Genomic DNA, 20,806 nt, shown 5'->3' with positions numbered 1-20,806 from the left:
TCATATATAATGCCTACCTACCTCATCTTCCACAGAAGAAAATCTTGTAGCACAAACTATTGTGATGTTTAATATCACTAGAGGCARAGGAATTGCACAGAAAGATTAGTTTTAAAAAGTCTTCACTCAGATGTAGGATAGGAGTCTTCACCTTTTTTGGAAGCTAAGAAAAATACCTTAATGTTGAATGCATAATACTTGGCACCACCAGTATGTCTGATAAGTAAAAATATTTTTTTTTCTGTAGTAAATAGAAGTGAATTTTCATTGAAGGATCATGGTCTAGCAGGTYATTTGCCTATTACTTTACTTTTTGTGCATTTTGACCACATTGTGTGTCTGAATTTTTGTTATTTATTGGCACTTGCTGAAAGAAGGCTTCTGACTCAGCACTACAGACCACGTGAGATGGTGCCACAGGCCCTACTAAACAATCTGAGATATAAACTAGCTTCTCAAAACTCAGTCTTGTTGAAAATAGCCTTTAGRGGCTAGACATGTGAATTCTTCCCACAAAGCAGAATGGTAAATACTTGGACAAACTGAACTTGCAGGGAAAAAAGGGACATTGTAAAACAGGCAGTGACAGGCAAACTGTCTATTTTGTTTTAGATTTGGACACTAAAGAGAATAGAGATAGCAGGCATTCTGTCCATTACTGTATTCATAATTCTTAGGTGCAAGAACTKATGAGCAAGTTTCTCCTTGCAGTCCATATATACCAGTGTTTGGTTCGAACCAGTAACCCTACAAATGCATTTTTTTAGACTGGCCTTTCATTCACTTGGARTAAGAAAAATAGCAATGTGATGTGCCTGAACACTCCTACACTGGTATTCTGGACTGGCTGTATCTCTGCGGGCATCAAACTTAGATGAAAAGTATTCATATCAGGGGAGATGGGGGGCAGGGCTAGGGGAGCAGAAAAATGAAGAGTGGACAGCTTCATTAAAACTGCTAACCTTGAATTATGCAATCGGAAAAACAACTCTTRCCAAAATGTAATTCTAACTGAGTTCAGAGCGCTGTCAGTGTTTGCCAGATAGCCCAGCCAAAAGGATGTCTCAAAGAGGGGGAGGAAGGATCCACTGCCATATGCCCAGCATTCGTAGTGGTCGGAAAGCATTATGGAGTCCTTCAGGCATGGAGGCCTGCCCTGTTCTCAGGTGCACGCTGAGCCTCRGTACCAAGGTCCCGCACGTGGCAGGGGCAGTGAGGGGAAAAGGGATTCGGGAGATATATCCGAATGTCTCTATTTCTCAAGCCTTCCAAGGTTTTTATTCACATTTGTATAGTAGGGGGAGGAGTTCTGGCAAAGATTATCAGGCTGTTCTACATATGTTTTGACTCTTCTTGTTTTATGTTTCTTCTATGAAAGAGACTGCAACCAAGTTCTCATTATTTTTAGATCAATGTTTTGTTAAACTATGACAGCTATCCATGACAAAGAGCCAAATAACTTTTGTAGCTGACCACAAAACTGAGTCTGACTTGCAGTGCTTAGTCATTTATATTTTTATATATATACATACATATTTATGTATTTTCTGCGTGACACATTATGTATGTGCGTGTATGTGTATTTTCTTTGTTCTTACAATTAGAAGATTGCTAAGAGCTCTGCTACAAATCAATCTTCTCCAACAGGTACTTTCTTTGATTAGTAAAGTTTTTGAAACTTTTCATCACATTAYGACTGTTGATGAGACCTGTCTAGTTATTCTTTGAACAACTGGGATATTGTAGGATTGTGCCCTACGGTATTATCTTCTCTGTTTTGCCTATTAAACTTTTAAATAATCCAGACAACAGGGATCTCACTCTTCTATAGTCTAATAGAAATGCCCATTAGGACAGTTTGCCTCAAACTCTGCCTAAATTCTTCATAGACTYGGAGGTTAAAGAAGAGAAAGATGTTTATAAGATGTCTATTCAGTCTTCTGGGGACAGATCCAAAATTCAGAAATTTAAAAGAAACAGAATCACTTCCTCTTCAGCAAGAGTTCCTTCTCCTGCAAGAACAGAAGTGTTCCTTACTGTCTGTTTTCTCTGCTTTATGCAATCTAATTTTTAATAAGTCTCACAAGAAAGCCTTTACTCTGCTTCCCTGGGTCTGGACCAGGCTTGCCTGTTCTTTCCAGAGCCCCAGCGCTATTGGTTCAAGGCTGTATTTGATGCCATTCATGCATTGCTCTTGTGATGAACAGCATTTTTAGCTTTAGAGTTTGGGGCAAAGCTAAAAAGTAGGGATCATCACACTGCTTATTTCCTTCTTGGTTTTTGGATTTCATCACCTGAACTCTCTTCCCCATTTCTTTCTATGCCCGCTAGACACACATAGAGCTTGATGTAATGGTAAGTTTAAAGCAYGATCCAACACGGTGTGCAGGAATGTGCTACTGCTTCCTCAGTTCTAATGCTGTGTAACAACTGCTTTATTATAAGTTTGCTGCTGCACTCAACCTACATGTGGTCCATCTGCTATCACTGGATAGTAACACAGCCTGCTACTGTTTACACCACTACTCCACCACAAAGGAGTGGTGACAGTTTGCAGAACATGTAATCTGCAACCAAATTAAGATAATGAGGACAAATAGATCCTCTTTTTGTATAAACTTGAACCCATTGTGTATATCTGTCTGAAGTTATTAAATAGGTTGTGTGTGAGGAGGCTGGCCTAGCATTGTCAGCATGTCGCAAGTTAATTTGGGGTCGGAGGAGGAAATGTGTTTTTCCTTTGTTTCTTTGAAGCTTGATAAATACTTTCTCCATAAATTGAAAGATGTGAGAGAGTTGCTTCCATCAAATGGCATGCTGTAACCCATCAGCTCTTCTCTTTTAAGCAAAACAGTATAGGAATGCTGCAAGAATCTTTTTCTTTCTTTCCTTCTTTTTCTTTTTTCTTTCTTTCTTTCTTTTTTTTCTTTTCTTTTTTCTTTTTTTTTTGCCTAACTCTTTTCAAATATTCTGTAATTTTAAAAGCATTTCTATGTCAGGTTTGGAGAAAATCAGCAGCAGTGTATTTAATAGGAAGAGTGTAGGACTGGAAATTAGAGCACTACTTAAATAGTCTGGCTTTTATATCCTGCCCATTATCATAGCATGTGAGTGTCTCTGTTCTGTTTCTGTTTTCTTAATACCATTGCAGAGAAGCTTTAGGAAAGAGYAGGCCTTTCATTTGTCTGAGCCTGAATTTACACAGAAAAGTGAAGCAGGCTGCTTTAACATCCTCTGTTTTAAGAGCAACATCCTTCAGAAATTCTTTCAAACTTCTACCTTATAGTCTCACTGTGTAGTCCCAATAGTTATTGACTGAATTATTTCATTATTTTGTATATTTAAGAAGCAGGAAGTAAATTGGCACCTTGCTGAAAGTATGGACTCTCAGATTACTCATGTTTCAAGTGTCTAGAGAGCCAGCTCCATACCATAGCACTGAACAGTGCAGCTCGCAATCTCAGCATGTTTCTGGCATTGCTTCTTGTGCCCTCTTCGATCATGCCTTCACTCTCTTGCTTCGTCTAATGTGACTGTTCCTCAAAATGCAAAACCTCTCATAAGATGGATAGTAGCAGAGCATCTGTAGGCTTGTAAAGTCAAACTCTGATAAACGAGCTGTACCAACCGCGTACCTTGCAGACAGCATGCCGGCGTATTCATTGACCTTAAGTCTCAATCAGATCCTATTGGTAAGATGTGATTCTGAATGTAACTGCCTCCACCTTCAACAGCTGCATTTACTGCATAAAGAAAAAGCTGTTAAGCCTGTGCCCTTTGCACTCTCAGCTCTGTTTCTGTAAGAAGTTTATACATGATTCAAGAAATATCTGCAAAAGAATAACTCCTCTCCTCTATCATAAATCAAACAAGTATATTCTCTTACATTTTAGGTTAGTGGCAACATTTTTGATTGGCTGCTGACCTAAAAATTTTGAACTCTTATCTTTGTGAAGTCGATGGTAAATAGTTAGGGTTTTTTTAAGGAAAAACTGTTGACTTGCATTGTGGGTCTGAGATCAGATCTGTACTATGGAGGAGATAAGAAGTCAAGCAGTTTCTGRCTTTCGGACTGCTCACAGGTTACTTTGGAAATGAGAGCATACGTTAAAGAGTTTGATGGAGCTAAATGCCTGAAAAGTTCAGGTTCTTATCCGAAGCATCTTCAAGCTATCTGGGTCTGTTTTGCCTGGAAATGTTATAGTAATCCTCTTGTTTGCGATAGGCTGACTGTGTTGCATGTGATTTACCTGAAAATACCAAGAGGATAATCTGACTTTCACTGTTTCAGTGGTGATACRTCTGGTTATAGACAGAGCTCATGGAATGCAAATGTGAACCACAATGAAAAAGAATGTGCAAAGAAAGTTAACCTGATGGTCTCTGAATTGTGTGAGTGCACAAAGTTGAGCAGATTAGCCTTATTTCTAAATATTGCAAGAAGAGCTTTGTGAAATGAGTTCTATGAATTTGAACTATTCTTTGAATTGCAGATGCAGAACATCACATTGAGGAMGCATTTCTCTGTTCTCTTGTTCGCTTTTCTGTTTTCTTCTGTACTACAACCTAGTGACAGTATTAGGCTACATAAAATAGTTGTAAAGTCTCTAGTTGCCATGTGAAATCTGAAGGTTTTTTAACTTGTTGATCTTYTACAGTTATCAGGAATGGATCAGATCAACAAAACAGCAATATTTCTTTCAGGAAGAAGCTCAAAAAGATTTTTTCAACTGAAGCCACTTTATGATAATTCAGTATCATGTCATTTTCTTAGCTTTGCAAAAGGCACAGTGCCTAACATTTTGAAATGTTAGTATTGCTTTCCGGAAAGATTTATTTTTAAACATATGATTGTCAGGAAGATAGGATGTTTATGAGTAATGTGCATAGGGAAAACAAAAACAGTTGGAAAATGGAACACCTTTGTATTTGTAAAGTTAAACAATTCAGAAGGAGGTGAGGTGTTTTGAGGAGAACATTGGAATTAATTGCCCTGGCATGTTGTTCTGGCAATGTCTTTCAACACCACTGCAGCCTGACAGATTAATTGGCAGCATGCACTATCCTGTTGCAATCCAGGGTTCACAGATAGTTCTGAGTATGTGAATGACGGACGGGGTGTTAGTAAGGCTGGGCAAGAACACAAACCACTGCACAAAGCTTATGCTTAGTTCAGGCTGACCCTTTCCTGAGGCCTGCAGAAGTTTGATCTAAAAGTGTTTTTTCCTATAGGCTGCTTCATAAAATACTGCCTTGAAAAGAAAAAAAAGCAAAATTGCCTGTGTCTTTGGACTTTTGATTTTGGGCCAAAAATAGTAGAACAATAAATACATTGCAAAAGAGCATGTATCGTCTAAATTTCCAGTGCAGCTTAGCAAACCCAGGGACATAGAGAGTTCAAGTATTCTTCAGATGCACATCCAATTTTATCGTGCTTAACTAAACCAATCTTTTCAACACTAAAGGTTGCTCATCGCTAGCTAATAAGCACATTTTAAAAAGGGCATCGTAGAGAATGCAACTATATCCTTTCCAGAAAAAAATGTTGTTTGTTCTTAAATACCTGGCTCAGTAAAGTGTTCTGAATTAATTGTTATCCATCTTCCCTGTCAATCTTCTAAATTACCTATGAACTTTGTGGTTACAGTACTTAATGATTTTACATATAAAATCCTGTCATCTTCCCTGTACAGGACAAAACAGCACTGGAGACCTTGACTCAGCAATTGGCAGTAAAACAGAGTGAAGACGGGAAGTTTAGCCACGCAATGATGGATTTCAACATGAGTGGAGATTCTGACGGTCAGTATGAATTGCTTACCCTTATTTCCATTTTTATGTGTACATATCATCAGACTCTGGAAGAGAATACAAGTGCTTTGGAGGTGTGTGAGGGGAAAGAGGGGGTAGTAGTAAGAGGCTTCAAAACAAGGCAGGAAAAAATGATTCATCATGTGGTGGTTTAAGTCTGGAGGTGATGTTTAGCCTTTTCTCCTGTATACKCCATTTGTCAAGACTGGGCCAAGAATGTATTTCTGATGGTAAAAGGGAATGAAGGAGGCATAGATATGGCATAAATGAGATCACACAGAGAGTCCATGAATTACAGAGCTGATCACCCCTGGATGATGTACATTGTACGTCTGTGGGTACTTGTTTGGATTTGATGAAGTAAGCCTAATGTTCTTTTCTTTCTCTGCCATTTCTTGTGTTGTTGTGCAGCAACACTTAAATTTTTTTGTAAGCACAGAAATAGACAGATGTGTAAATGTTCATTTGCTAGTTAGAGACTTGCTTAAGAAGAGACTCCTGATGTTGCTGTATATCACACACCATTTCTGTCACAAAAAGAGGCAGAAAATAAGTAACATAGTATGGCCAGCAAGAAAGGAAGAAAATCAACATTGATGAGAGTTGATTTTAGGTTATAAAGCAGTAAAGGATATTTTAGGAAAGCTGTTTAATTCTTTGTATTGAAAAAACAATTGGGACTCTTCGTCAAGTCTGTTTATACCATGTGATACTGAATCAATAGAGTAACTAAAATTAGACATAATGTACAATATATGGTGTTTACCTACTGCTTCAAATAAAAGAAGAAACACCATTAACTTATTGTGAATACTGACTCATTGGATCTGCTGCATCTGATGTAGCTTGCTGATGGCAGTGGAAGCTATAGAATGAAACAACTTGGAAATGATTTTCCCTCTCTTTTTAGGAAGTGCAGGAGTTTCAGAATCTCGAATCTATCGGGAATCCAGAGGGCGTGGTAGTAATGAGCCCCATATCAAGCGTCCAATGAATGCATTCATGGTGTGGGCTAAAGATGAACGAAGGAAGATCCTTCAAGCCTTCCCTGACATGCACAACTCCAATATCAGCAAGATACTAGGTAAGAATCACGGAGCACTGTTCTTTCTGTAACAAAACTTGGCACTTTTGATTGAATAGAACTGAACACCTGACATCAAATAGAACTACTATCTTTAGGTCATCTACTTAGTTACTAAATGACTGCATCAAGGACAGCAGCAGTATAAGCTTCCACCATGCTGCCTAGTGGTATACATTACATTAACCATAACCTGAAGTACTCTTGTAATTAGAGTGAGGTGGTGGTTTTGGTGTGAAAATGTTAACTGAATAGATCAAACCAGTCCATTTCATTAGGCTGCTGAACCAGCAGAAAATGACTCTCATATATTTGCCCACATATTTCATCTAACTAGATTCTGTATGGTAGCTCAGCGCAGTATTTAATTTATACCATAGTACTTTCTGTTCAGACCAATAGCCATAAGGGAAGGATCCTAAAATACATCCTTTTATTTTATACACTTGACAGTTTTAAATGATTTTTATTATGTTCCTGTTATATTAATTTTCCCTTTAATATGTGATCTCTATCACAAGCTGCTTTTATTCTAAATATTCTAAAAAAGACTCCTGAAATCAGAATAGAAACATCAGAACTGATTTCCATATCCTCTACTCTGCACATCCCAAGCTATATATACTTGTCATGAACATCATCTGCTAATTTACATGCAGTAGTCCTCCAACTTTTTTACTACTTACTCAAATTCCCAGGAACACATTCTTTCCTAAGTTATTCCTCTGTGACATGCTGAATGATATAGAAGGTGAGTAAGTGAGTATTGCTCAGGCCAATGAATTACCCTTCTGGGAAGTTAAAAAAAAAAAATCTGTGACTATATCTGAGATGTTGCATTTTTACTGATTAAGTCTGTGTTATAGACCATAAGCATTCATCAGGCCAYGGGCAAAAGTTTAAACAGGAAACATGTTTACCTGTGCTGCAGATCTGATGGGTTATGCAGAAAACTTGAGAACTGTAGCTTGATTATAATGGCAGCATTAACTGGTTACAAGGCTGGTAAATTTGCTGAGTTTAGACTGGTCAGAGGCTTGAGGTTTAGCTTGATTAGAGTGACATTATGAAAAGTTAGCGGGGGGCAAGTAGAAATGAGGTTAAATTGGTCTAAGAGGCAGAATGTATTGGCTATGGATGGCAGATGTGATGATATTAAGCCATGATTAAAAGGGTGGTATGAGATGATTAGATTAGTTATAGGAACAGGATTAGACGGCTAAATTGGTTATGGTGATGGTAAAATAACCTTATACTGGTTAAAAGGGATTATACTGGTTACAGGTGTATGATGTGATTAGTCTGAGGACAGGGCAGTAATAGTTTTGGTCTGTTGCTAAATGGAGAGTAGGGCTGATTAAGCCTGTTTTTAAATAATCAGCTTCAGAAATCTATCAGATCACTGTGAATGGCCCTTTTCATATAGAAAGTACAAAGAGAGCTTGATGTTTTCCCTCTTAACTGATTGTTTTGGATAACAACCTCCGACAGCACGCTGCTAATTCATTCTGCTTAAAACAGGCGCTTGAGCTGGGCTGACATTTTACGCAGTCTCTGGGGATCCTGGTTGACATTTTAAAGGGCTTCTAAGCATTTTATAATACCCTAAAATCTGGTTTTAATAAGCCATTCTGCTGAAATTGTTAACATAAGGAATCACCTTTTACTATTTGGCGCTAGATCAGGGAGATATGGGGACATCTTTTTCTGATTAGATATACAGTAGTTGGAGTAAAATGTGCAAATTCATTACAGATCCCGTTGAGGTGACAGACAGTATAGCTGACTCCAAACTCTACTGTTTTGCTGCCAGATATGGGGAAAAGCAGGGTTTGAAAGCAATTTGAAAGCAGAAAGATATGTTTCTATTTCTTTCCAGCATCACATTTAATTTTTTTATTCCTCCTCTGCAATAGAGAGGGATGCCCTGATGTCTTCTTTCTTGACAGAAACGTTATAAAGGTCTTCCCTCAATTGCAAAAGGCCAATCTTTTGAAGTCAGCAGGGAGCTCCCTGTTAACTGGCATAGGGTGAGCAACTAGAAACTTGCAGCTCAGCCAGGTATTAGGATCTTTATTAGAGCGCCACAATGTTTCCTTACCTTTTCTTTTTTTTTTCTTTTTTCTTTTTTTTTAGCAGTACTGCTACACATTGAGGTCAGAAAGCTCGTTGTCACTGAAAGTAGCTTAACTGGAGTTGTCACTGATCAAGGGTCATTTTTACAGTTAAATGAGAGGAGATGTCCTTCCCAGCATTAGAATTCTCTAGGGATTATGTTTGACACTGTGGTGTTATGTTTTGAGCATAAAAATTAGATACATGGATTTGTCACTAAATTCATCTGCGCATACGTTTGTCATCCATCTGTTCATTGCAACTTAAACTTGTGGATGATGATTTTTTTTAGTAAATTGTTAGAAAAAAAAGTGCTAAAAAGGGTCTGCTGGACCCTTTCAATTTAATAATGCATTGTTTAGATATTTTTGTAAATTTATTTCAGGGAAAATACACGTAAGAAGATTAGGAAAAGATAAAGTTAGATATAGCCTTCCAAAATTTTCTTGGAGATGTTTATGTGCATGTGAATACATATATATGCACATATACTTATACATTGTATGTATGTGTGTTTGTGTGTATTTTTAAACACAAAATCAGCCTGATTCAGACGCTCAAGACTGAAAAATGTAAGCCTAATAGACTAAAAGTTAGTAAAAGTCAGGCAATATTATAAACAGTTGAAAAGTCTTATCACAGAAATTTGACTTAAAATGAACTATAAACAGAGCTCCTAACCTTACATAGTGCACATATTTGTGGGCCAGTGCACAAACGTGTGCGCACTGATGGGTGCTTATGTAGGTGCTGGTCTTGTACTATGATCACATCTGCAGATGGCTGGTCCTCTGCAGCTCTCCTCACAGTCATCATAAAAGCTCCTTGGGGCACAGCTCTAACTGCCTTTGCTCATTTTGGGGATAAGAGGTGTGCTTGGTGTCGTTGAGTCTTACAGTTGTATCAGGATATCCGATATTTTTCTAAGTGCTTCAGCTACCAGGTCAGGGAGATTTGTATGAGATTTCTGCCGAACTTTATATAGGTGCATATGGAAGGGAACTGGTGCTTGCTTTCATAGTTAAGGAGAAAAGCCTTGCAGACTTGACCCACTCAAAGCTTTAAAACACAGATGGTGAGCAGAAAGCACTCAAAGGGTGTAAATCTTCCCTTAAAAAGAAAAAAATTTCAAGACTCTTAAATCGCATCTTTTGGGGGGCTTGAGCTTAGCACTGTGCATAGGTATCCCTGCCTGTGTATGCATGTATTTATAAACATACAGAGTACTGTCACATAAAGCTGTCACAAATATATTTTGTTCAAGCACAAGATATTTTTAACCAGTTTTAGTATGTTGATTGATGATACCCATTCATACCTATGCAATCAGAGGCCGAACTAGCATATGTGCCCTAACTTCCCTTAGCTTTTCTGTGGTTGGAAATTCAAGGATCAGAATTACATACTCTTCAAACATTCATAATAATACCAGTCAGAAAGCTTGTTGGTTTTTGCATATTAGTAAGAAAGTAAGTGAAAGCAGTAAAATGAAAAAATCAAGGGTTTATCATCACAAAATGTGTCCTTTTTCAAAATTTATTTGACAGCATACTTTGTTTAATTATTTATGATACTTCAAAACATACTAGTAAATTATATTTTGTATATTTTGTAAAAACAATAAAGTCATAGTAATGGGAGGTATCACTGCAGGAGGCAACCATTAAAAATTTGCCAGGAAGAGAGGTGAAACTGCCATGATTTTTGTTGCATTGAGTTTGCAGCTTAGCAGGGAAAAAACATAATGCATGACATTACATTTATATATAAATATTCGTATGTGTAACAATGTACAAATACTGTGCATTGAAATTTCGATTTTTATGGCCCTCATCCTGAAAAGACTTACATATATAGTTAACTTCACACACTGTTTACTGACCCTTTCAGATAAGGAGGTAAGGATCTGCCTGCCCATATCTGGCTGTAGGAGAGAGACTAGTGAGCTAGCACAGTGACAGAGGAATTGGGCTGGAGTAGAACATTTACACAACAATTTTGTAATGCTGATTTGAATTTTTATCTTTCTGCCTGACTATCCCTCTGAAAATACATCTGACTATTACTCAGTTCCTGCATTGCAAGTCCCCTCACAGTATGTAAAGCAACTGTCAAGATTTACTTAAAGTCTGTGAGCTTTTCAACTTTATTACTCATAAATAGAAACTGTTTCATCAGCAAGATATGGGATTGGAACTGTTTCTTTAAGCCACTGGAACTACAGCATGTTTGTGGTTAGAAGACTTTAGATTTAGACAAACTTTTATGATTTTTTTCATATGCTAAAAGGCTTGTGTGCCAGTGGCTAGGAGGTAGAATTTGAAAGTAGACCTACATCTGGGCATCTTCCCATATAACTGCATAAGCTTTACCCTGACTTCTTACCATTGTTCCGTGTGGGCCCTATCTGATTCATCTTATTCACTAAACCAACATTAGGAGGTGTTCAGTGTTTTGGCAGTCTCCACATGTTTGTCACCATGTCATTTAGCCTAAATTTGAGGAGGTACCGCATGTGGAAAATGGGTGTCACTTTTTCTAGTCACTTCCCGTCCCAGAAAAAGCATGGAATGATTTCTCTGCGGGMGACAAAGCTGCTGACCAGGATTGTGTACACGGGGGCTTTTCTGCTCTATGTAAAACAGTACCATGTCAGAGGCCTAGCACAGCTAGCCTGTGCTAGCTCCAGACTGGCTACAAAGGCTGTAGAACTCATGAAGTGTCACGCAGGAATTTTAGTTCAAGCATACAAACAGTATAGTCACACTAACACGGTGCTGCACCTAAGCTGGTAACAATACGGTTAACCTCTTTCCCATTCCAGTCCCAACTGAAGGATCTCTGCATATTATACGTTGTAAACACGGCCTGAAAAACTAGCTGTTTAACTCCTCAGTAATGTTTACAAAGAAAGGGATGTCCATTGCTCCTCTCCAGYGTAAAGACGTGATTACTTTCAAATCAATTATCTGTAGGTGTGAGGTCAGGCTGGGTCTGTATTCAGTACCAGCCTGTTAGCCTTTCATTCTGGAAGCTACAACTGCAGCTTGGAATAAAGCTTCAAGAAGCACTGGGAAAAATKATATCAATAATTAGAAGAGGCCTTTTTAGAAGGAACTGAACTATTTGCTTTCCCAGGAGTGGGCAACTGTACTCTCTGTATTGAGAGTCTTAGGGGCACAGTGAGCTAAAAGCAGTCTGGCTAATAGTGTGAGCAAAGAACAAAAAGAATAACACCCCCCCCCAAAAAAAAAAAAAAAAAAAAGAACAAGAAAAAGTTAAGTATGACATATGACATTATGAACCCATTAAACTGAGAAATTATTCAAACTCTTTCCCAATTGGAAAATGGACCTTTTTCCAATCAAGTCTTTCTTCTGGGCTTGGACCATTCCTGCTATTTGAAATGTATCTTACCCTGAAGCTCTTCTGAAGTTCATGGAAAAATAAGATAGGATAACTGATTCAAGAAATTTTACTTTCTGCTCCCATAGTATGTCCTCTAAGCAATATTAGTTTGTGAATTTCAGGAGATTTATTTAAAAAAAAAATAAAGTCCTCATTATTTCCCTAGCTCAAATACCCACATTAACACAGGCGGCATGTCGGAGAGGAAGCCAGCAGCGATCAAGCCGCAGTGCAGCTCCATGGAGAGGTGTGCCAGTATCCCAGTGCTTTTCCCTTCACGACACATACTGAGTTCTTTGTTAGGCTGGAGCTGGCAGTGTTCATCAGGACTGGGGCTTGGAGTTAACACCCCACTGAGACATATGGGATAGTTTATAGCTGTTAGAGGCATTGCTTCAGGGTCTTTGCAGGCTTGTGTACCCAGCAGCATAGCATTTATGATCAGTTCATATTCTGCTTTTCACGAACGTGGCAGCTAGCAGGATACATTATTTGTCAGGAAAGATTAAGCTGTAGATATGAACAGGGTTTACGCCTTAATCCAGCCTTGGTGGAGTACAGTGTTTAGGTCACAGCCCATAGAAGCGCTGCYTGCTCTGGAACAGGATGTGGAAACAAGCCTGTGGCCAAAGGAAAGTGTAGGGGGACTTAGCAGAGCAGGCTCTGTGCATCTAATGGGTCTTTGGCCAGCCCACTAAAATATGCTACCTGGTTTTCTAAAAAGTGTCAAGGATTGCTSATTGGTTTTATTTCTCACCTGGAAGACATCATAATGTAGGTAAGTTTCAATAAACTATTGACTCAGAACTTCCAGTATCACCTTTCTGTGCCACATGGCCGTACTCAAGAGGTTTACCAGCGAAGTACGAACAAGACCTGACTCTTGTCTAAAAGCTCTGACTGATTAACAGCCCAAAACGATACGACTGTAGGTATTTTGTTCTGAGTGACCTACTTGTTTCCCCTTCTTTTAGTGCTTGTAGATGAGTAGGATCTCATTTCTCATTCTTTTTTGTGACAGGATCTCGCTGGAAAGCTATGACAAACCTAGAGAAGCAGCCATACTATGAGGAACAGGCCCGACTCAGCAAACAGCACCTGGAGAAATACCCAGACTACAAATATAAGCCAAGGCCGAAGCGTACCTGCCTTGTAGATGGCAAAAAATTGCGCATTGGCGAGTACAAGGCTATCATGCGCAACAGACGCCAGGAGATGAGGCAGTATTTTAATGTTGGGTATGGGATTTTTAAAAATTACTATTCATTTCAGCAAAAATTGTTCTGCTCGGGGAGAATTCTTAATTCACTGGGGTAAACATTGTATTTTATGGGCAAGAACATTATATATTGCTAATGGAATACACTTTAAAACAATGTGTTCCAGGAGAAAGTTATGCAGTTTGGGATTTTTTCTTGGTTATGCTATTTACTCATCTTACAACTTCAGCCACCTTTCTCATTTCCACTCTGATAATGCAAAACAAACAAACAAAAAAAAATCTTTGAAATTTTCCAGTGAAATGTAAGTCTTCTGATCTTCTGGTAAAGTCTTCTAAGTATTATTTATTATGGGACCTCAGAGAGTATTTCCAAACGGATCTGTGGTGGTGCCTGTAGGTCCAAAAGCCAAAAATAATAGCTTGTATTCAGCGCGATCTGTGGCAAGTGCTCTGCAAAAAGACTGCTGAACATGTTGAACTTAAGCTGGGATATGAGTTTGGCTCAGTTAACTCATATCAGGCATGACATTGTCTCCTAATGTTCATCGTGATGCATTAGTCATGCCAGGGAGTGTCTTCCAATTCAGTAAGCTAAATGCTTTGTGTTGAGTACAAATTTCAAGATGGCTGTTCAGATAAACAGCTAATAGATGAGCTTTATGTGATCAGATTAAAATCTGCCTAGAAAAATCACATGTAGTTTCTTTCTGCAAATAGCCCTTGGTTTTGGTTACTGCAGATCAAAAGAATCAGAAGTAATTAACTATTCTATAGCGTTTTTGTATTTACTCCAGAAAATTAAAAACTACACACTGACCTTAAAAAAAGCAAAACAGCAACAAAGTCAGCCTCAGAAAAGATGGAATTTTCTCTTTTGACTCAGGCTGAATTTGGAATCATTTTAATATTAASCGAACTGAGTGGCACGTCTCTTTAGTTAAGGGCTGGAAGTAGCAATAAAGGAGAGAATATCTGTCCAGAAACTGCTAAGTGTCATCAGACTGTGTTTTAAACAGCTACAATGTGCATTGTTATAATAAGCAGCTCAGCAGAGAAATTTGAGCTGCTTAACCCTGTGGCGCTGGCAAGTCCGGTGATCCCAATGGTAAGCATTGAAACAAACACAGGGAAGTCAGCCAACATTTGGCATCAAGAGATTAAAAAAAGAGGAGGGGGGCTTTCTGGAAAAGAATAGGTGGCTACAGAGCCCCCAGAACACTGCTTATCTGGTTAACATGCATACTTCCTCATGGGAAAAAAATTAACCTTGTAACACTCTGTGTATTATTTAGCTTTCCAAGCAAGGCTGACATTGAAATCAAGACACTTCTGGAGATAATTTGCCCTGGGACATTAGAGCACAGAACCTGGGGTGAATTCTTCGTAGAAGTTACTGGCAAAACGGGCAATGACTGCAGTGGGGTCAGTGTTTGATGCTGGGAGTCCCAGCTCTGTAGTTCCATTCCTGGTTTTAGTTCCCCATCTACTGCTTCACCCTGCACAGGTCATTCAGAGCTAAACTTCTAAACAAAAATGCAGCTCCTGCTCGAGCACCAAAATAAGGGATTGGGTTTTCAAGAGCTCTCACTATGCCAGCTGCTGAGACATTCTAAAAACCTGTCTGAAAGCAGCACAAAGGGAAGGCTTCAGAATTTTTGGAAATTCTTGTGCTTTATGCTTTTCTGTCTTAGCATCCTTTTCTTTGGTGGTGATATAGTAATCTCATCTCACTAGACCACTGGGAACCCTAAAATTCCAGTAGCTGAGAACTGCTTTGAGATCCTCTGGAGTGGACGTCCTATGGACATGGAAAAATACTATTCTTAAATTATTGAATGTTTGAAAAGCACTCTGAAATGTGCCATTTAAGTRCAAAGTATTCCTATTGTTAAATATTAAAAGCAATTTAAGTGTACTGAATCCTGGTTACAGAAATGCTGACTCCCGAAAACAAAGCCTTCCCACTGAATTAAGAATAAAATGCAAATTAGGTTGGCTGCCTACTTTAAGAGCTGTATCTTCAGCTGAGACAGCTTATACTTGTTTCAGAAACAAGGAAATAATGACTGTAGGTCCAGAGGCCTCCTTTGGATGGCAGGCAGGAAGTATCCGAAAATACAGCCAGCAGTTCCAAACAAATGTAAAGCTCTTTGGCACTGGAAAGTCTTTGAGGATCACTGTAGTATGTAAGGCTTACTGTATAGTCAGGGCACAGCCAGGCAGTGGAACAGGGGAGGGTTTCATTCTTAATTAAGTATGTTCATCTCRGGAGACTCTGCCCTGTCTCCTGTGGCAAGGCTTTTCAGTGCAGATGGACACACCGCTGATGACATTACAATGTGCAGCATGTACTGAAGAGTRTTACTGCAATGGAATTACTTCATGCAGTAAGGAAACAAAAGGAGCATGAATATTAAACCTCTAGGCTTGTTGGGACCCTGACGCTTCTCAGGGAAACAAACACTGATATAACACAACTAGTGTTCTTGATGCAAAAGGAATTTCTGTGGCCTGGCATAATTCTTCTTTCATTACTGCAGACAGGTTTCCAAGGCTTAGGTACTACTTAAAGGCATCCTATAGAGGATTTTTTCAAATGCTCATGCTTTTTATTTATTTTTAAATAATGTGTGCTTCTGTTTTAAGTTTGGTTTTTCCCAGTCTTATCCACCCTTCTTGAAAGGTTCTGCTTTTCACAAGTGCCACTCTCTGTGGAACGATCAATGTACGGTGGGAGGCCCTTAGTGATCATCCTACAAACCACTGTTATCCCCAAGAAGCCCCCTATTCCTCTTTCTAGTAATGGCRAGGTCTCTGAATGATATGGAGTAAACATTGCCCCTTCAGAGAGGGGCAGCTTTGTCTGCTCCTGATCCACTGGTACTTTCCTCCAGCACTTTCCTATCCCTGTGCAAACTACCCTGCCCTCACCTCCTCCTCTCCCCTACTGGCAATGTGTCACTTCTGTTTCTAGCCCTGCCAGCAGCATGTGATTGTTTCAGAGGAAGGTTTAAGTTGGACCACAGTTGAAAGGATGTTCATCTGTAGCTGGCAGCTCAGGGGATGCACCGTTTACCCAGAAAAGACGTTTACATCGCAGGTAGATGAGCTGCAACTGTGTAGTTCAGGCACAGATACAGATGTTTACAGAGACATCAGTGAAGTTGGTTCAGGCTTCATGTTTGTTTCAAGAGTATCCKTTGGCAAGGCTGGAGTATTGGTATAAGGGTTGTCTTGTGCGAGCCATCCAGGAACTCCCTCAGCCTGGCCAAGAGTGTATGCTGCAGACTTGCAAAGTGCTGTCTTACTGGCCCTCCCTTTACTCCTTCTTTTATATTCAAATGCCCTTTTCCTTTTCTTCCCTGGCAGGCAACAAGCACAGATTCCCATTGCCACAGCGGGCGTAGTTTACCCAGGAGCCATCGCCATGGCAGGAATGCCTTCCCCACACCTGCCCTCCGAGCACTCGAGCGTCTCCAGCAGCCCAGAGCCCGGCATGCCCGTCATCCAGAGCACTTACGGCATCAAAGGCGAGGAGCCTCATATCAAGGAAGAGATGCAGACCGATGACGTCAACGGAGAAATCTATGACGAATACGATGAGGAAGAGGATGACCCTGATGTGGACTATGGCAGTGACAGTGAAAATCACATTGCGGGGCAAGCCAACTGATCAGGGTCCACATGTCACATGACCTCCAGGACTTCAAGGAGAAACGAAAAAAATAAATAAAGCCCCATCTGGTTTATCCTTGCCAGTGGCCAAGCACATTAACTTTCTCATACACTGACTGTTACTTTAACTGTTAGTCTTAACTAGTTGGGACATCAGCTGACTAATAGACATCAGCCTGCATCAGAAAAAAAAAAAAAGGCTCAGAAGAAAGGAAACAAAGACAACGACGACGACAACAACCGAATGAAATAAGCTATGGGTAAAATAATGCCAGTAATTCAGCTGCTATACCCAAGCACTGAAGTCTTACCCGTCGACCTTTTATTATTATTATTTTTTTTTTCAAATAAACTTTATGGCTGTTTGTTCTACAATGTTCTAGAAATTCTCACTCAGGTACACAGTGCCAACAAGTGGCTTGTGAATGTGTTTTGTTGTTTTGTGCTACAGTTTAAAGAGAAATAATTTTTTTTTTTTTTTGGTAATGCACCTGACAGGAAAGAAAAAAGATAAAATTCCTTTTACCCCCTCTGTCTCCTCCTCCCCATCCTCCTCCTCCTCCCTGGCAAATCTGGGTCAGAAGTATGTGTGTGTGCGTGTGTGTGTATGTATGTGCGTGTGTCTGGCAAGGAAGGAAGTGGGGAGTCTGTTTCTGTTAACCCCAACAAGCAATTATTTCCTTTCAAGAGAGGACTTCTCTTCATCAGTTGCACACCATACTGAGTCTTTGAGCAAGTGCCAAATTTGTACTAAAGTGATGAGCTAGTCCAATTTGTTTTTCTTGGTTGGTCTCTTCTTTTTTTTTTTTTTTTTTTTTTTTTTTTTTTTTTTTTTTTTTTTTTTTTTTTGCTTCCTGCTCTGTCTTAACTTAGGACAGTGTTGTATCTTAGACAATCCCTAGAAGAACCTGATATACCAGCAGCTGGTGAGATTAGACATATATTTTTGGCTTTGGTTTTGCTTTTTAAAGGAAACTGTAGGTGCCGTTCTCAGGTGAAAAAGAGAGAGAGAGAGAGAGAGAGAGACTGAAGAAATTTAGAGAAAAAATATTTTATGATCTTGGATTTTCATGTGTGCATGTTTATGGTACTAATAAGAATAATATTGGGCAATTGTGAGCAAAAAGCATGTTCCAGAATGAAATCCCGCACCCTCTAAATGACTTGGTCTGTAAGGAGCCTTTGCTTTTAATTTACACTTCAAGTGGAAGCATGTAAAATATAGAAAAAGATTGTCCAAAATATGGTTTGTTCAGTGCAGGACAGGGAAATTGGAAATGTTAACACCTTGCTGAGTGTAATTACATTACCATGATGTTCAGTTTTAATGAATTTATACCCACAGGTTTGCTCAATACTGATGTCCRATTCAAAAGGCAAAGTTGTTTTACAGGCAGCTTTTGCCTTTGCACTTGCAAAGGTCTATTTTTTATCAATGGGATGTTTGTGGAGGAAGGCAGGCTAATAGCTAGGAAGAGGTTTCTCTATCCAAAGTGAGCATGCAAGAACTCAGCCCTTTGAGGTGCTGGCTTTCCCTAGCTGTTGCTCACACGAGCAAAAGATTGTTCTCCTAGGCTAAAATTAATGTTTTCAGTGTTCAGATATCTTGCTTACGTAATTTTTGCCTTCCTTGGGCAACAGCAACCAGGATGAGGATAGTGGATTTACACAAGTGTAATCCTAAGCAGAAGTTAGCCGCTGTATTTTCAGTAAGGTAACTGACTGTTAYGCGTTATTTCAGAGAAAAGAAAATAAATACACGTGAGTCAGAGAGTCTCTTTTCATTTCCTCACTCTGCTCTTCCTCTAGCAAGAAAGTGCCCAGTTTCATGTAGCAAGGCAGAAGCGATAGATCTAAACCAGCCGACCGACCGAAAAGGCTACCTCCGGTTTCAAACAGCAGCTATCCAGTGTCTCCTCTCGGTCCTGGGAAGGAAACTGTCACGGTCTTACAGGCAGAAAAGCCTTCCTCTGCGTCCGTTTTCTAACTGAAGATGCCACCGCAGTGTTCGTCATGGTCACTGGTAAATCCTGGCTCCTAGGGAGAGGCTCGTGGCTACCTCTGTCACTTGAACTCCTAAGAGAAAGCCCTGTGCACGTCAGTGTCAGCGAGATCCCAGCCCAAGGGGTTACCAAAACTGAGGTGTTCAGCATTCGGCAACCCAGATTTTGCAAACGATCCCTTAGCCAGGCAGATTCAGASCGTGGTTAAATCCAGGTGCGGGAGGGAAGGGAAGGGTAGCAGGAGAGACTGGGAAGCCGGGCGAGGGGGGTCCGGCTTYGCCTCCTGAAATGCCGCTTGAAGTGTAACTTGGCCTCCGCAGACCTTGTGCAAAGCAAACAAGCAGATGCCATGGAAGAGTTAGGACAATACTCCGGTGAGCGGTTCGGACGTGTGATAGTTACCCTGCAACATCTTTTTTTTTTCCCTTCCGTTTTCCCTTTTCCCTTATTAATTTCCACCTCTGCCTCAAAACTTCTTTTCTATTTTCTCTCTCTCAGAAGATTTGCTCTGGAGTTACGCTTGGAGTAGCTGATCGTATCCTCCATGTCAGAGAGGGTCCTTTTTGTTTGTATTTTATGACTGTATTTTTTTTTCAGTTGAACTGCCTCTTCTTGCTAGTGTTGTAATGGTAATAATAATAATAATAATAATAATGGTCAGCTGTTCCCAGATTAGTAAATTATGTATAATTTATTTTATACCCCCTCCTTTTTTAACTTTATTTTATTCTGTTCTAATTTGGCAGTGCAGCAAATGAAGCTGTTAGGCTATTTAAAATGGATACCCCTCCCCACCTTGCCTTTTTATATATATATAAATATATATATACATATGAAAACAAATCGCTTCTTCTTCTGCTCACACCATTCCTCTTTCTTTTATTTTAATTTTGGCCCCAGCCATGTCAACTTCTGATGTTTATTATGATGGAGTGAATTAATGGGAGTGTTGTTTTCAATCTTAATTAACTTATGCTCTCTCATCACTCATTTTAGTTATTTAATTACACTAGTCATCTAGAGCCAATTTTTTTGAAGCACTCTGTTTGGATAAGAAGGAAAAAAAATAGACAATTGTTTTTATATCTTTATTATGTACAATGTGAAAACAGATATTTGCTCCTTTTTTCTTTATCTTTTTCTTTTTTTTTTTTACTTTTCAATTTGTTCCCTGTCTTTGTGAACAAATAACTTCTGACTCTTGTGGGTTCACCTCACATTTGCTGGATGCTTGATTTCCACCGTGCTATAGAGACTCTCTGGTTTAATTATGTAACTTTGGGCTACCAGGATACTTTGTTTTAGCTCCAGGTAGGTGCCGCAGAGGCAGGCGTCATTGGAGCGAACCGTAGACCCCGGGGCTGGAAAGCCGGCCGCGACGAAGGCGAAGGAAGGGGGGAAAAAAYGGCTTTTGGACTCCAGCGGGGGCCGAACCTCCAGCCCGGGGAGCCCCGTGGCGGGGGGCAGGTTCGGCCCGCGCGGCGGAGG

At 39.6% G+C, this 20,806-nt stretch overlaps 1 protein-coding gene across 19 annotated transcripts in view; it reads left to right on the top strand.

Annotated features, from left to right (window-relative positions):
• SOX5 (SRY-box transcription factor 5) overlaps positions 1 to 20,800 on the top strand; it is a 636,975-nt gene extending 616,175 nt beyond the window's left edge. For all 19 annotated transcript variants that reach the window (XM_085324081.1, XM_085324084.1, XM_085324083.1 and 16 more), the window contains 4 exons: positions 5,694 to 5,802; positions 6,722 to 6,895; positions 13,440 to 13,656; positions 17,010 to 20,800. In XM_085324081.1, coding sequence (XP_085180207.1) covers positions 5,694 to 5,802; positions 6,722 to 6,895; positions 13,440 to 13,656; positions 17,010 to 17,313 — 804 coding nt within the window. In that variant the 3' untranslated portion in view covers positions 17,314 to 20,800. The remainder of the gene's footprint in view (positions 1 to 5,693; positions 5,803 to 6,721; positions 6,896 to 13,439; positions 13,657 to 17,009) is intronic.
• Positions 20,801 to 20,806: the final 6 nt, after the last annotated feature.

Source organism: Rhea americana, unplaced genomic scaffold (assembly GCF_003343005.1).
Source record: "Rhea americana isolate MKP2758 unplaced genomic scaffold, rheAme1 scaffold_9, whole genome shotgun sequence".
Lineage (NCBI taxonomy): Eukaryota > Metazoa > Chordata > Aves > Rheiformes > Rheidae > Rhea > Rhea americana.
This window is presented reverse-complemented; position numbering and strand designations above follow the sequence as displayed.